General features: G+C 53.1%; 1 protein-coding gene across 1 annotated transcript in view; it reads right to left on the reverse strand.

Annotated features, from left to right (window-relative positions):
- The window catches only part of SCRIB (scribble planar cell polarity protein), a 127572-nt gene that overhangs the window by 27555 nt on the left and 88008 nt on the right, over positions 1-12009 (reverse strand). The window contains 4 exon segments of the mRNA XM_030970808.1: positions 1163-1231; positions 3376-3726; positions 9168-9251; positions 9934-9990. Coding sequence (XP_030826668.1) covers positions 1163-1231; positions 3376-3726; positions 9168-9251; positions 9934-9990 — 561 coding nt within the window.

Consider the following 12009-nt stretch of genomic DNA (forward strand, 5'->3'; position numbering starts at 1 on the left):
CCCAGTAATGGCAACGACTGGAAAGGGAAAATTTAAAAATCTCTTTACGTTCATTTAACTTCCAAAGACTCAACTGAGCTCACCTCCTGCTGTGGGATGGACAGGGGAATCAAAGACTCAGATATTGAAAAGTTCAGAGATAAATAAGGAATATGAATGTCAAGGGATAAGAGGCAATGTTTATAAAGAAAAAATCATCAGAAGTTGTGACAGTGTTCACACAAGTCTAAAAACAAATAAAAACCCCAAAAATATAACTCTATGTTTCAAAATTTTAATTTATTATTTTATAATATATATTATACTAAAACTATACTAAAAATTTCATCAAAAAAACTAACTAAAAATAATAAAAAAAAGAATAACAAAAACAGCTGACTGTGATTGACTAGTAATTAAAAACAACTACATAAAACCAATCACAGATCTACTTGCTACATTCCACAACAACAAATAATTATTGTTTACATTTTATTCCTGAAGCCTCTCAGCTTCTCAAAAAGAAAAATCCTAAAAAAAGGATTTTTCAAAAAATATCACAACTACAAGAAGTTACAAAAGCAAAGATACTTCCCATTGCAGAGGGAAAGCCTCTGGCTGCAGCAGGATCCTGAGGGCAGGGTCACCCAGGAGTGGCAGCAGCAGGATCCTTCCGCCTCCTGCCCAGCAGCTCTCCAGGCTCACACAGAGAACCAGGCATCCTCCCTGGTTTACAGACCCAAATCCCAACTCCTCCATTTCTCACCACACCAGGCTTACACAGAGACCCAGGCATCCCCTCCAGGCCTGGGAGGCCCTGGTTTACAGACCCAAATCCCAACTCCTCCATTTCTTACCACACACCACTTGCCAGAATTAAACAACCTCTGTGCAAGGCACTGGTCCAAAAAGAGCATTCCCAAAAAACTCACAACTACATGTTGTAGCCCCTCCTCATCACCCTGCAATTAAGTTGCCCCTCAGAGCTCATTTAGAGCAGCTAATTACCCTTGTGGCTCTCTGGGACACTGAAGGAGGGAGTTGCTCTCTTGCTCTCTGGTGGATCTCCTCCACCCTGACAGGGTCACTCCAGGATGGAAATTGCCCTTGGCCACCTCTGTCCTTCACCCCTGGCAGTGCCCCCCTGCCCTTCCCACACCACCTGTCCGGGGGGCAGTCTCACCTGAGGATTACTGGGAGAATAGGGGGATTCACGCCTGGAATTTCCTGTCCCAGACTCGCCCACGGGAGCCTGAAAGAGAGAAGACAAAGCTCAGGACAGAGCTCGAGTGTTACTGCACAGCAGGAGGGGTCTGTGCAGCCCAGGGGCATGGGACACCCTGCACATCCAGGGACGAGAAAAATGCGTATTTTACGATTGGCTTTTCGCAAACATTCAAATGAATATTTTATGTATTGTGTTAGAAAGTAATGCTGTATTAATTCTCTTAAGTAGTGTGTTAAATATAGTTTTAGGTTATAAAAATGTTAAAATACAAACTATACTATGTCGGATACTTTTTTTTAAAGCAAGGACTCACACCAGATAGCAGCCACAGGACACTTAAATCTTTCAGAGAAAAAGAATTTATTGCTCCCTTAGCAGAAGAAATGAACTTCTTCCCACCTCAAAAGTGCTGTCAGGATTCAGAGGAAGAAGCTGACACTGACCAGACAGAATCCCATGTTTGAATGGAATTTATGCATCATGTATGAGAGGTATGAATATGCTATAGGCTGTTGCTTTTAAGGGTTAATTCTCTGTTAACGTGGGTCCTTTTTCGGGCTTATTTTGCCCAGAAAGAGGTACCCGGACGTCCATAACTCTTTGTCTCTATTGTCTCATATTGTCCTAATCCAAATTGTCCAAATTATTATTACTCTAATTGTATTACTAGTTTTATAGTAATTTTATTACGATTAACCTTTTAAAATTTTAAAAACAAGTGATTGGTTTTTTTCACAAGGGAGCAAGGCTAGCAGGGCCCAGCAGCAGCTGGCACAAACCAAAAAGCGCCAGGAGCAGCGAGGGAATGAGGTTAAATACCGGGATCACATCCCAGATGGATCAGGTTACAGCCTCCACACGTCCCAGGAATCCTCCTCCTGACTCCCCCAGCCCTCACAGGCAGGGTCAGCTCCAGGCAAAGCTCCTGGGCACAGACACGGAGCAAAGAAAGCCATTCCTGGCTGCAGGGCTCTCCTGGCTCCCAAAGGAACCTCTGGCACCGAGCAAAGAAAGCCTGGCTGGAGGGACACAGGGCTCTCGTGGCTCCCAGAGCAACTCTGGCACTGAGGCTCAGCTGCCAGCAGCCTGCCCAGCAGCTGAAAAGAGAGCAGAGTGTCCAGGAACCACCTGCACTGCAGAGACCAGAATCCCAGGAACCACCTGCACTCCCACTGCAGCACCAGCAGCACATTTCACAAGGATTTCTAATGTCTTAAGGTAGAGGCAGGTCATTTGGGATTTAGGGAACTATTCAGGCAAATCTACAGCTCCCAGGCACTAATACCATGGCCAGTTGGATCAAGTCAGTATTTTGACACGCCAAGGCTGAAGTGACCTGAAGTTTATACTGGAGCACAGATTCCAGATACCTTGCTCTAAGCTCACCTGGCTACACACCTGAGAAATTCCTAGCAAGGAACTAAACCACCTCCAAGATCACTAGAGCTGAGGATTGGGTTGGTTGATCTGCTGTGTATGGGGCTGTTTATGTGGAGCTGCTTTGATTTTCAGACCTCCCAAAAGCCTTTAAAAGGAAGGAGAGAGCAACGTGGGGCTCTTCTGGAGGGTGGTATCTTTGGCTCCAGTCCCTGCTCCACCACAGGTTCCCTGTGCAACAGCAGGAATGTCAAATGCAGCTTTCCCAGAACACAAAGTTATCCCTTGGAATTCCCAACTCTTGATCTACTGAATGGTGTCACTTGGGAGGAGCAGCTCTTGGGCTGTGGATCTGCTGTGGGTTCCAGATGTTTTCCAGATGTTTCCACAGTCCAGAGGAGGGCTGTGCCCAGGGACAGAAGTGTGGCACCAGCACTGATCCCCACCAGTGTTTTACAGATGTTTTCCAGATGTTTCCACAGTCCAAAGGAGGGCTGTGCTCAGGGCCAGAAGTGTGGCACCAGCACTGATCCCCACCAGTGCTGCCAGCCAGACCCTGAGGGACAGCAGGGAGGTCCCAGATGCCATCCTGTCCCCACATCCCCACCACCAGGGTGTGTGTTAGTGGCCGGGGGATGGCATGGTGACCCTGGGGACCCCTCAGGTGGCACAGGGTGGGGGCACACAGGGCAGGGACCGGCCCTCGGGCGCCGTGCTGCCCGGTGCCAGGGTTTAGTAGGGAGCAGTGGCCAGGCTGTGTCAGTGCATGCCACACACCACACGCTGCTTGCCTTGGAGTACAGGCTGGTCTTCAGCACGCCCCCCCTGCCATAGCCCAGGGGAGGCCCCCCCAGGCCAGCCTTGCCCCTGCGGTTGGCCACCACAAAGGGGTTCTCACTGAAGGGGATGGGCTGCGAGTCGATCAGACACTCTGGTGCCTCTGGCAGCTGCTCCTGGGACAAGGGGCAGCCCTCGGGGTCCTGCTGGTCTGCCTGGGGCTGCTGGGGAGGCGTGGGGAGCTGGGGGGGCCCGGCTGTGCCCACTGCTGGCTCCGGTGACGCTGCCTGGCCGTGCCACCCCCGCGGGGACAGCACGGCGCAGTCACCCTCCATGCTGCAGCTGGGCTTAGGGCACTCAACAGGCTGAGAGGAAAGACAAGGGTCACAGAGAAACGAGGAGAACACAGCAAAGAGGAGGAGAGAGAAAACAGAGCAGCTGATGAAGGACAGGGGAGAGAGTTCCAGTGCTAACGCCCGCACGGCATCCCGACCTTCTCTCCTGCTCTGCCACCAACCTGTGACCCTCAGTGCCACTCCTGGCAGAGGACCCTGCTGTGCACACACAGCCCAGGGGGCTGACAGGCTGCCCTGCTCCCACTCACACCTCCCTGTAGCTGCTCCCCAGCCAAACCCACCTCCAACACGCGTACAAGCACATGCTCCCCCTCCTCACCTCAGCACAGAGAATCTCAGAACTGCTGGGGCTGGGAGGCACCTCTGGAGATCCTCCAGTTCAAGCCCCACTTCACTGAGCCCCACCACCCATGGCCCAGCCTCTGTTGTCACCCCAGTGCTGCCACAGGGTCACAGCACATCCACCACACCTGCCCCAGGCTTCAAGGGCCCCAGTGCTCACAGCACACCCCAAACAGCAGAGCCCAGTGAGCACAGCCCCTTTGGGTGGCTCTTGCTGATGGCAGGGCTGAGGCAGCCCCAGCTCTGTCTGGGCTCAATTCCCACAGCCCCAGTGACGCCCTGACCCTTCCCCTCAATGCCACAGAAGAGAGTTTGTTACCCCAGCCAGAGCCTTCCTCAGGGGAGCAGGGACAGCCAGAGAGCAAAGCCCAAAGCTTCCATCCAAGTGCCCCCAGGGAGCAGAAAGACCTCTCCTGCTCAGAGCAAATTCTTCGGCTCCTGTGTCATGGCAGTGCTCACCAAAATAGCTCTCAGGGGTGGGCTGCTGACTACAATGGCAGCTGGGAGGCTCAGGAATTTCAGAGGCACTCCCCTAACCCCCAGCCCAACCTCTGTGGCTGGCAGAGCCCTGGCTCATATTGTGTTTCCTCACCAGTGCTACCCTGGGACACTCTGCTGGGTGTGATTTTTCAGTGTAAAACCCAACTTTTAGCCCCTTTTCCCCCAAGGGCCACCATGCCTGATGGTCAGAGGGCAGCCTCAGTCCCTGCTTTGTTCTTGGGCCCAGCTGGACCTGGGCTGGGTCTGTGTCTCCCTGGAAGCTCCAGCTCCTGCTGCAGCACATCCTGTGAGGGATTCCTCACTCCCTGGCCTCACCAGGGCTATTCCTGTGTCCCTGGAAGCTCCAGCTCCTGCTGCAGCACGTCCTGTGAGGGATTCCTCACTCCCCAGCCTCACCAGGGCTATTCCTGTGTCCCTGGAAGCTCCAGCTCCTGCTGCGCAGCCCTGTGAGGTCCCACCTCACCACTTCCTTCGAAGCTCCAGCTCCTGCTGCAGCACGTCCTGTGAGGGATTCCTCACTCCCCAGCCTCACCAGGGCTATTCCTGTGTCTCTGGAAGCTCCAGCTCCTGCTGCAGCACGTCCTGTGAGGGATTCCTCACTCCCTGGCCTCACCAGGGCTATTCCTGTGTCTCTGGAAGCTCCAGCTCCTGCTGCAGCACGTCCTGGTGAGGGATTCCTCACTCCCCAGCCTCACCAGGGCTATTCCTGTCAGACAAGCCACGATTTCTATTTTGGGTGAGCAAGAATTTGGGCAATGCAGGGAGCTTTCCCAGCTTGCAGACAGAACAGACACATGCTACCCCGCATCCTCCCTGGCACTGAAAGAAACCCAAGCTTAAACCCATGAACAAGTGAAAAAAAGGAATCAGTGGCAAGAAACTGAAGAGAAATAGATTCAGAACAGAAAGTACAGGTTGCTAATTAACTAATCATGGTGACCTGCTGTTGAGACATGCCAAGTCTTCTCCATTTCTCATAGACCAGAAAGCAAAAGTAGACTTTGATGGTTTTGCTGTGATCAGACCCTCAGGGGCCTGGCTTTCATTCCTGCTCAATGCAGAAGACAGAGACTGCAGCAGCTCTTTGACTTCTGTCAGGGAAATGCCAGAGGGTCACAGAATCCCAGGATGGTTTGGGTGGGAAGGAATCTAGAAGCTCAGATTGTTCCACCCCCTGCCCTGGCAGGGACACCTTCCGCTGGACCAGGCTGCTCCAAGCCCCATCCAACCTGGCCCTGGACACTGCCAGGGATCCAGGGGCGGCCACAGCTGCTCTCCAGAGGCTGCAGTGCACTGCATGGCAAAAGAGCAACCCCCAAACAAGCATTCCCATGCTGCTTCCAGCATTTTCAGTTTGGTTTGTAACAGTGGACAAAGAGAAAGAGCATCTGGTCAGCCTTTGTTAAATCCTGCTCACAAAGGGCCCCAGATGCAGCAGCACAGATGGATCCAGGACAGACAACCACTGCTCCCTTCCCTGGTGGCTGTTCTGGGGGAAGCCTCCTGACCTACTTCACCCAAGTGCAGTGGTCAGTGGAGAGATCCACACCTCCTGTTCCACAAGGGACAGATGCACCTGCACCTCCTCCTGCTGCACAGCAAGAACAGCTCCCTGCAGATCCCTGCGTGGCACGGGGAGGACAGGAACAGTTCCCTGCAGCTCCCTCACATGGAATTGTGCAGCAGTAAAAGACACCCAGCCACGGCTCAGAGGAGAACACCTGTGGTGAGAACTGCCCCGAAGACAGGAAGGAGGAAAAAACCACGATGGGAACAGGGCAGGAACACCAGACACCTGGAGGAGGCTGTCCAGAGACAGACAATCTGTCACTGACCTGCCTGCTCCTCCACCACTGACCTGCCTGCTCCTCCATCACTGACCTGCCTGCTCCTCCATCACTGACCTGCCTGCTCTGCCACCACTGACCTGCCTGCCCTTCCACCACTGACCTGCCTGCTCTGCCACCACTGACCTGCCTGCTCCTCCATCACTAACCTGCCTGCTCTTCCATAGGAGAAAACCACGATGGGAACAGGGCAGGAGCACCAGTCACCTGGAGGAGGCTGCCCAGATGTCAGAACTCAGCACATCCCTCTGGGTGTCCAGAGTTGCTGGGACCCCTGCCAGGGGGCTCGGAGACCCTGGCACACAGCCCAGAACACCTGTGGGTTTGATTATGACCCGTGGAGTAAATTGCCAGCTTTGTATGAAGACCTGAGAGCCACAGAAGTTTGAATAGTATAATAATAAAATTATCACAGGGTGAAAATGTAGATTTTGGGATTTTTGGTGCAGGGGTTATGGGGACACGATGGAGGAACTTGGGTGTGTCCAGCCTTTCTTCTTCTTCTTCTTGTTCTCCATTTTCTGCTGTGATGTTGGCACTTTGGGACTGGTTTAGAGTAGAAGTGCACTGTCTAACACAGGTGATAGGTATTGGGAATTAAGTGTAAATATGTTATATGTCGTTTGTAGAGATAACACCGCCCCGGGGGCAGTCAGAGTGCCGCTGTCTGTCCTGCTGAGTGGACCTCGGCTGGACAGGAGAAAAATTTTTATAGATAAGACACAATAAACAACTCTGAGACCGAGAACTGAAGAACTTCAACTCATTCTTCGAATGTGCGGGCCGAAACAGAGACTTTGCACGTATCTCAGGGCTGCAATAAACTGCAAACCCCCAAGACCCAGAGACAGACAGTCTGCCACTGACCTGCCTGCTCCTCCACCACTGACCTGTCTGCTCTTTCACTGGCTGAGTCATCCAGTGGCCACCTAACAGGCCAGGGCAGCTCCTGAAGGAGCACCAGCCCCTCCCTGGCCCCAGGACCCAGGCAGATGAACTTTTCCAACCAGAGCAAAGACAGGGCTGGTGACAGCTGGACCCACACAGGCCCCCTTGGCTGGGGCCCTCCCTGCAATGGGACATTTTTAGAAGCCCCCACGGCCCCGTGCCCGGCCCCACATTCCCGTGCCTGGCGTTCCCAGGCTGACTCTCCCCCTCTTCCAGGCACAGCCCCAGAGCTGCTGCTTGACCACCGAGTTGTTGAGACCCACCTCCCAGGCACAGCCCCAGAGCTGCTCTGCTCTGCACCACCCTGAGCTGTCCTGCACGGAGCCAGCTGCTGCCTGGGGCTGACTCTGCCCCTCTGCCAGGCACAGCCCCAGAGCTGCTCTGCTCTGCACCACCCTGAGCTGTCCTGCACACAGCCAGCTGCTGCCTGGGGCTGACTCTGCCCCTCTTCCAGCTCCTGAGTTACACTCAGAGGTGCTAAAAATAAACCTTTTTCCTGATACTGCTCTGCTATGTGAACAGCAGCAGGGAAAAACCCAAAGCTGGGAAGGGTGGGAAGAAAAGGAGGTGGAGCTGGAGCCAGAGCAGAGCTGTCACTGGAGTGAGGCCTGGAGTAACAGAGGAAAGAGAACAGGAGAGGAGACCTGTCTGCATGGAAGGAGATGGAGACAGGAAGGGTAAAAGATGATCCTGAAACACTGGAATGGGAATGCAGAATGGGATGATGACAGCAAAGGGAGATCTTGCTGCAACAGGGGGGAAAGGAGGAAGACTGAGGATGTGTGAAGGAGCAGGCAGAAACCCAGGAGAATGGGTGTGATGCAGGAAAGACAAAAGAAAGAAAAGATGGGGAGGTGAGATTTTAAACACAGGAGAGAGGTAAGTCTGTAATCTGTGAAGTTTGTTCTGGAATTTGGAAGAGAAATCTGGAATTTCTCCTGGCCACTACCAGTGAGGGACTGCCAGGCAGGGCCCAGGACAGGAATGTGCAGGGTAGGAGTCACAATCACAACAGGATACAGGAGCCACAGGGCTCAGCCACGACACACAACCACTGCCACCTCCCTCCTGCAGGCCTGGGGGAAGCTTGGCTGGAACAGAACCTCAGGGCAGCCTGGGTTGGAAGGGACCCTGAGAGCAGCCAGTGCCACCCCTGCCATGGTCAGGGACATTTCCCCTGGAGCACCAGGGGTAGACACTTCCACTAGACAGAGGCTCCAAGCACTGTCCAACCTGGCCTTAAACATTTTCTGTGTTCAATACTTCCAGTTTCAGCACCCTCATCCCTCCCCTTTGCTAAACACCATCCCACAATGGATTCACAGCTGAGCTGGGCACACAACACTGCCATCACTGTGTTGGGAAGGATCTTTCTCTCCCTCATTGGCAGCTCTCTGAAGCCTTTTCCTTCCACAACAAATCCCTGCACTCCCCCACCCACACCCCCTTCTCTCCCACCAGGCTGTTCTTTCTGCCTTGTTCCCAATTCTGCTTTTTGCAGCTTCTCAAACTGTGCCACTTCCCTTCCCAAAAGGCAAAGCTGCCTGGTTATTGCTCTCCTCATTTTCTCATTCCCATCTTCCTTTTGCAGCTCCTGGTTCAATACCTGAGCCCCCCACAGCTCTGCTGCCCAGTTTTCCTTTGTCACCTCCCACACCATGGCACAGGAGGAAGGAAGGTGATGGAAGGACCTCCCCTGTTGGGAGTCACACCTCCACAGCCCCTCTCCTGTTGTGAATCACATCCCCACAGCCCCTCAGTGTCCCCCCTGGAGGAACCCCCCCTCCACAGCCCCCCAGGACCCCCACTCACAGCACGGTTGCCTCTCTGCAGGCCACTGCTGGGCAGCGCTGCCAGGGTTCTGTAGTCCAGGCGCAGGGGCTCGCTGGGGACGTTCTGGAGAGGGTGAAAAAACCAGCAACAGGTCAGGTCCAAAGTTAATTAAATCAGTGAGAAAGGGCAATGAAAAGGGAACCACCCCAGTAATAACCCAGGTCTTATCTCCAAACTCATCAGAGCTCCCACTACCTGGAAAAAGAGCTGGAATTGTTCAAAGCACAACCACGTGAGCTCGTGGCAGGAGCCAGGCTTGAGAAACCCCACAGACAATGTGTCCCTGTGCACCCCTGGACACCCACTGCTGCTCAGATCCCTGCACTCCTCTTGCCCCATTTCCACCTCCTGATGGAGCAGGAATGTGCCATTCCTATCTGTTTGCTCCAACAGCACCCGGAATGATGGACCTGGACACGTGTAAGAATGCAAGTCTGCAATTCCTCTACAGCTCCTTTTTCCAGCCTTACCTCACACTCACTGTACAACTTTGTTTCCTTTTGCTTGCCACATCTTGCCTTTCCAACCCTAAAGAGGAGCCAAGGTTTCTAACCCAGCCTATTTTCCTCAATCCCTTTACACATGTCTTCAGGTCTTATCTCAAATCCCCAAAGCCACATCCTCTTAGGGGAGGATGTGGAGAACACAAGCTCTGGGGAACAAACTTTCTGAGAACTTCTCCAGCCCTCCAGCCTAGCTGCAGCCCTCTCCTGGGCCTCTCCAGCCCTTCCCCTGTGCTGCTCACCTCTGCTTCCTCCTCAAGCTGCTGCGTGGCCGCCTCCCGCTCCCTACGCATCCGCTCCTTCCGTGGGACAGACAGACAGACAGACAGAGCCAGAGCAGAGAGAAGAGAGAGGCACAGAGGTCACACAGCTGGGCAGGGCTGCTGAGGGGACACAGGGGCAGTGCCAGCACCACGAGAGGGGCAGCAGAACCCAGCACTGGCACTGGGTAGGGAGGAGCTGGAACTGGGCATTGTTACTGCCAGAGGAAAGGACAGAACAAGAACATCTGGGTGCCATAGGGGAGAGAGAGGGAGAGCAGGTGTCCCCAAGATCCTCTGAGGGACAATCCTGGGAAAGTGAGAGATCTACTATGTCCCCAGGATCCTCTGAGGGACAATCCTGGGGAAATGACAGAGCTGCTGTGCCCCCAGGCATAACCACACCAAGGGAGAGGAGAAGTTTGCTCACTGTGGGAAAAGACACCTTGCTGGAAAAGCAATGGAATGGAAAAGCAAATCCACACCAAGGGAGGAGTTTGCTCACTGCTGCAAGAGACACCTTGATGGGGCACAGGCAGGACAGGCTGGGAGGGAACGGAAAAGCAAATCCAGGCCTTGCTGGCTCACAGCACCACAGGCACAATGATGCAAACACATCCAAAGGGACAGAAGCTCAGCTACCACTCAGCACTGCAGGGGCATTAGAGAGTGACCAGGGACTCATCCCAAAAGCCCCAGCCATGGGACTGCTCCAGGCTGCAGGAGGAAGGGAACGGGCAGGACTTGTCCTAAGGACTGATTCTGGGCACTGATATTTCTGTGACTTGTCACCTGGCAGCTCTGGGCAGAGCCAGGCCTGGGGACAGCACAGCAGCATCCTTCTCTTGTCCATGGAGCCCTCCCAGCTGCTCTCCCCAAGCAGGAACCACATGGTCCAGAAGTCCTGGGAGGATGGAAGGTGGAAGGCAGCTCAGAGGGACCAACCTAAAATTCTGCTGAGCACCTGGGCCCTGTTCTTTAACAGATTCCATGCACTACAGATTCCCAGTGCTCCACACCACCCTGTGAGCTCCAAGCAAGCATAAGCAGCCTGAGAAGTCACAAATGCTCCGGAGGATCACAAGTCACAAAAGGATATTGAGGGATATTCAAGGTGAAGTTTATTCTGAATCTGGTTATGCTTGTTTTGACCAAGAGTCCTCTGAAGGGTGAGGGCTCCAGGTGACACTAATGTGGGGTGACTTCTTTGAAGTCATACTCTGAGGAGTGACAGGAGCACCAGTCAGCCCAGATGGAGCCGTGGCTCCAAATTCCCACAAATTTGGGGCTCCAAATCCCCAAATCCATCTCTGACAATAGGTGGGGGGGATCTGGATTAAGACTAAAAAATAACTACAGGCACAGAGGCAGGAGGGAGCAGCAGGAATCAGTCCACAGAGACTCAGAGTCACTGACACTTCTACTAGAAACTGAATTATCAGAGAACTGGAGGCAGGAGGTGTCAGCAGTGAATGGGTTTGAAAACTTCCACCATGAGTAGAACAAAGGCATAATTCCTCCCAGTTACTCAGTTCACAGCTTGCTGTGGGCTGGAGACACCTTTGGTCTCCATTGCTCTTGTGCAAGAATGAACATGAAACACTGAAGGGCAAGAAAAATGCTCCAAAGATGGTGACAGAAATTACCAGGGATCTGGCACTGGGACAGGAACTTCCTCCAGCATTCCAACGGCCACCACGGAGTGCTGGCTCCATCACTGGGACAAATTTCATCATCAAAACCAGTTTCAGAGACATAATCCCCGACTGAAGGTTTAAAAGGCCCAGCAGAAAAACATGCCTTTGCTCAAGGGCCTCAGGATCCCAGGGAGCCTGGAGCATCCATTGCTGCCTCCTCCTGGCACACCAAGGGAAGGGGCACCAAAATACATCAGCTTTTTTAAAAAATGAGACATGGCCAAAGCTATTTCACCAATTACAAAGGTTTCTCTGGTTTTTTTTTTTACCCAAGTATTTTTAAATAATCTCAGTACAAATTTTGGCAAAGTCTTGCTCTACCTGAGCCTGAACAAATGGCACCTGCTCAGCCCCAGCAGCA

This window comes from Camarhynchus parvulus, chromosome 2 (assembly GCF_901933205.1).
Source record: "Camarhynchus parvulus chromosome 2, STF_HiC, whole genome shotgun sequence".
NCBI lineage: Eukaryota > Metazoa > Chordata > Aves > Passeriformes > Thraupidae > Camarhynchus > Camarhynchus parvulus.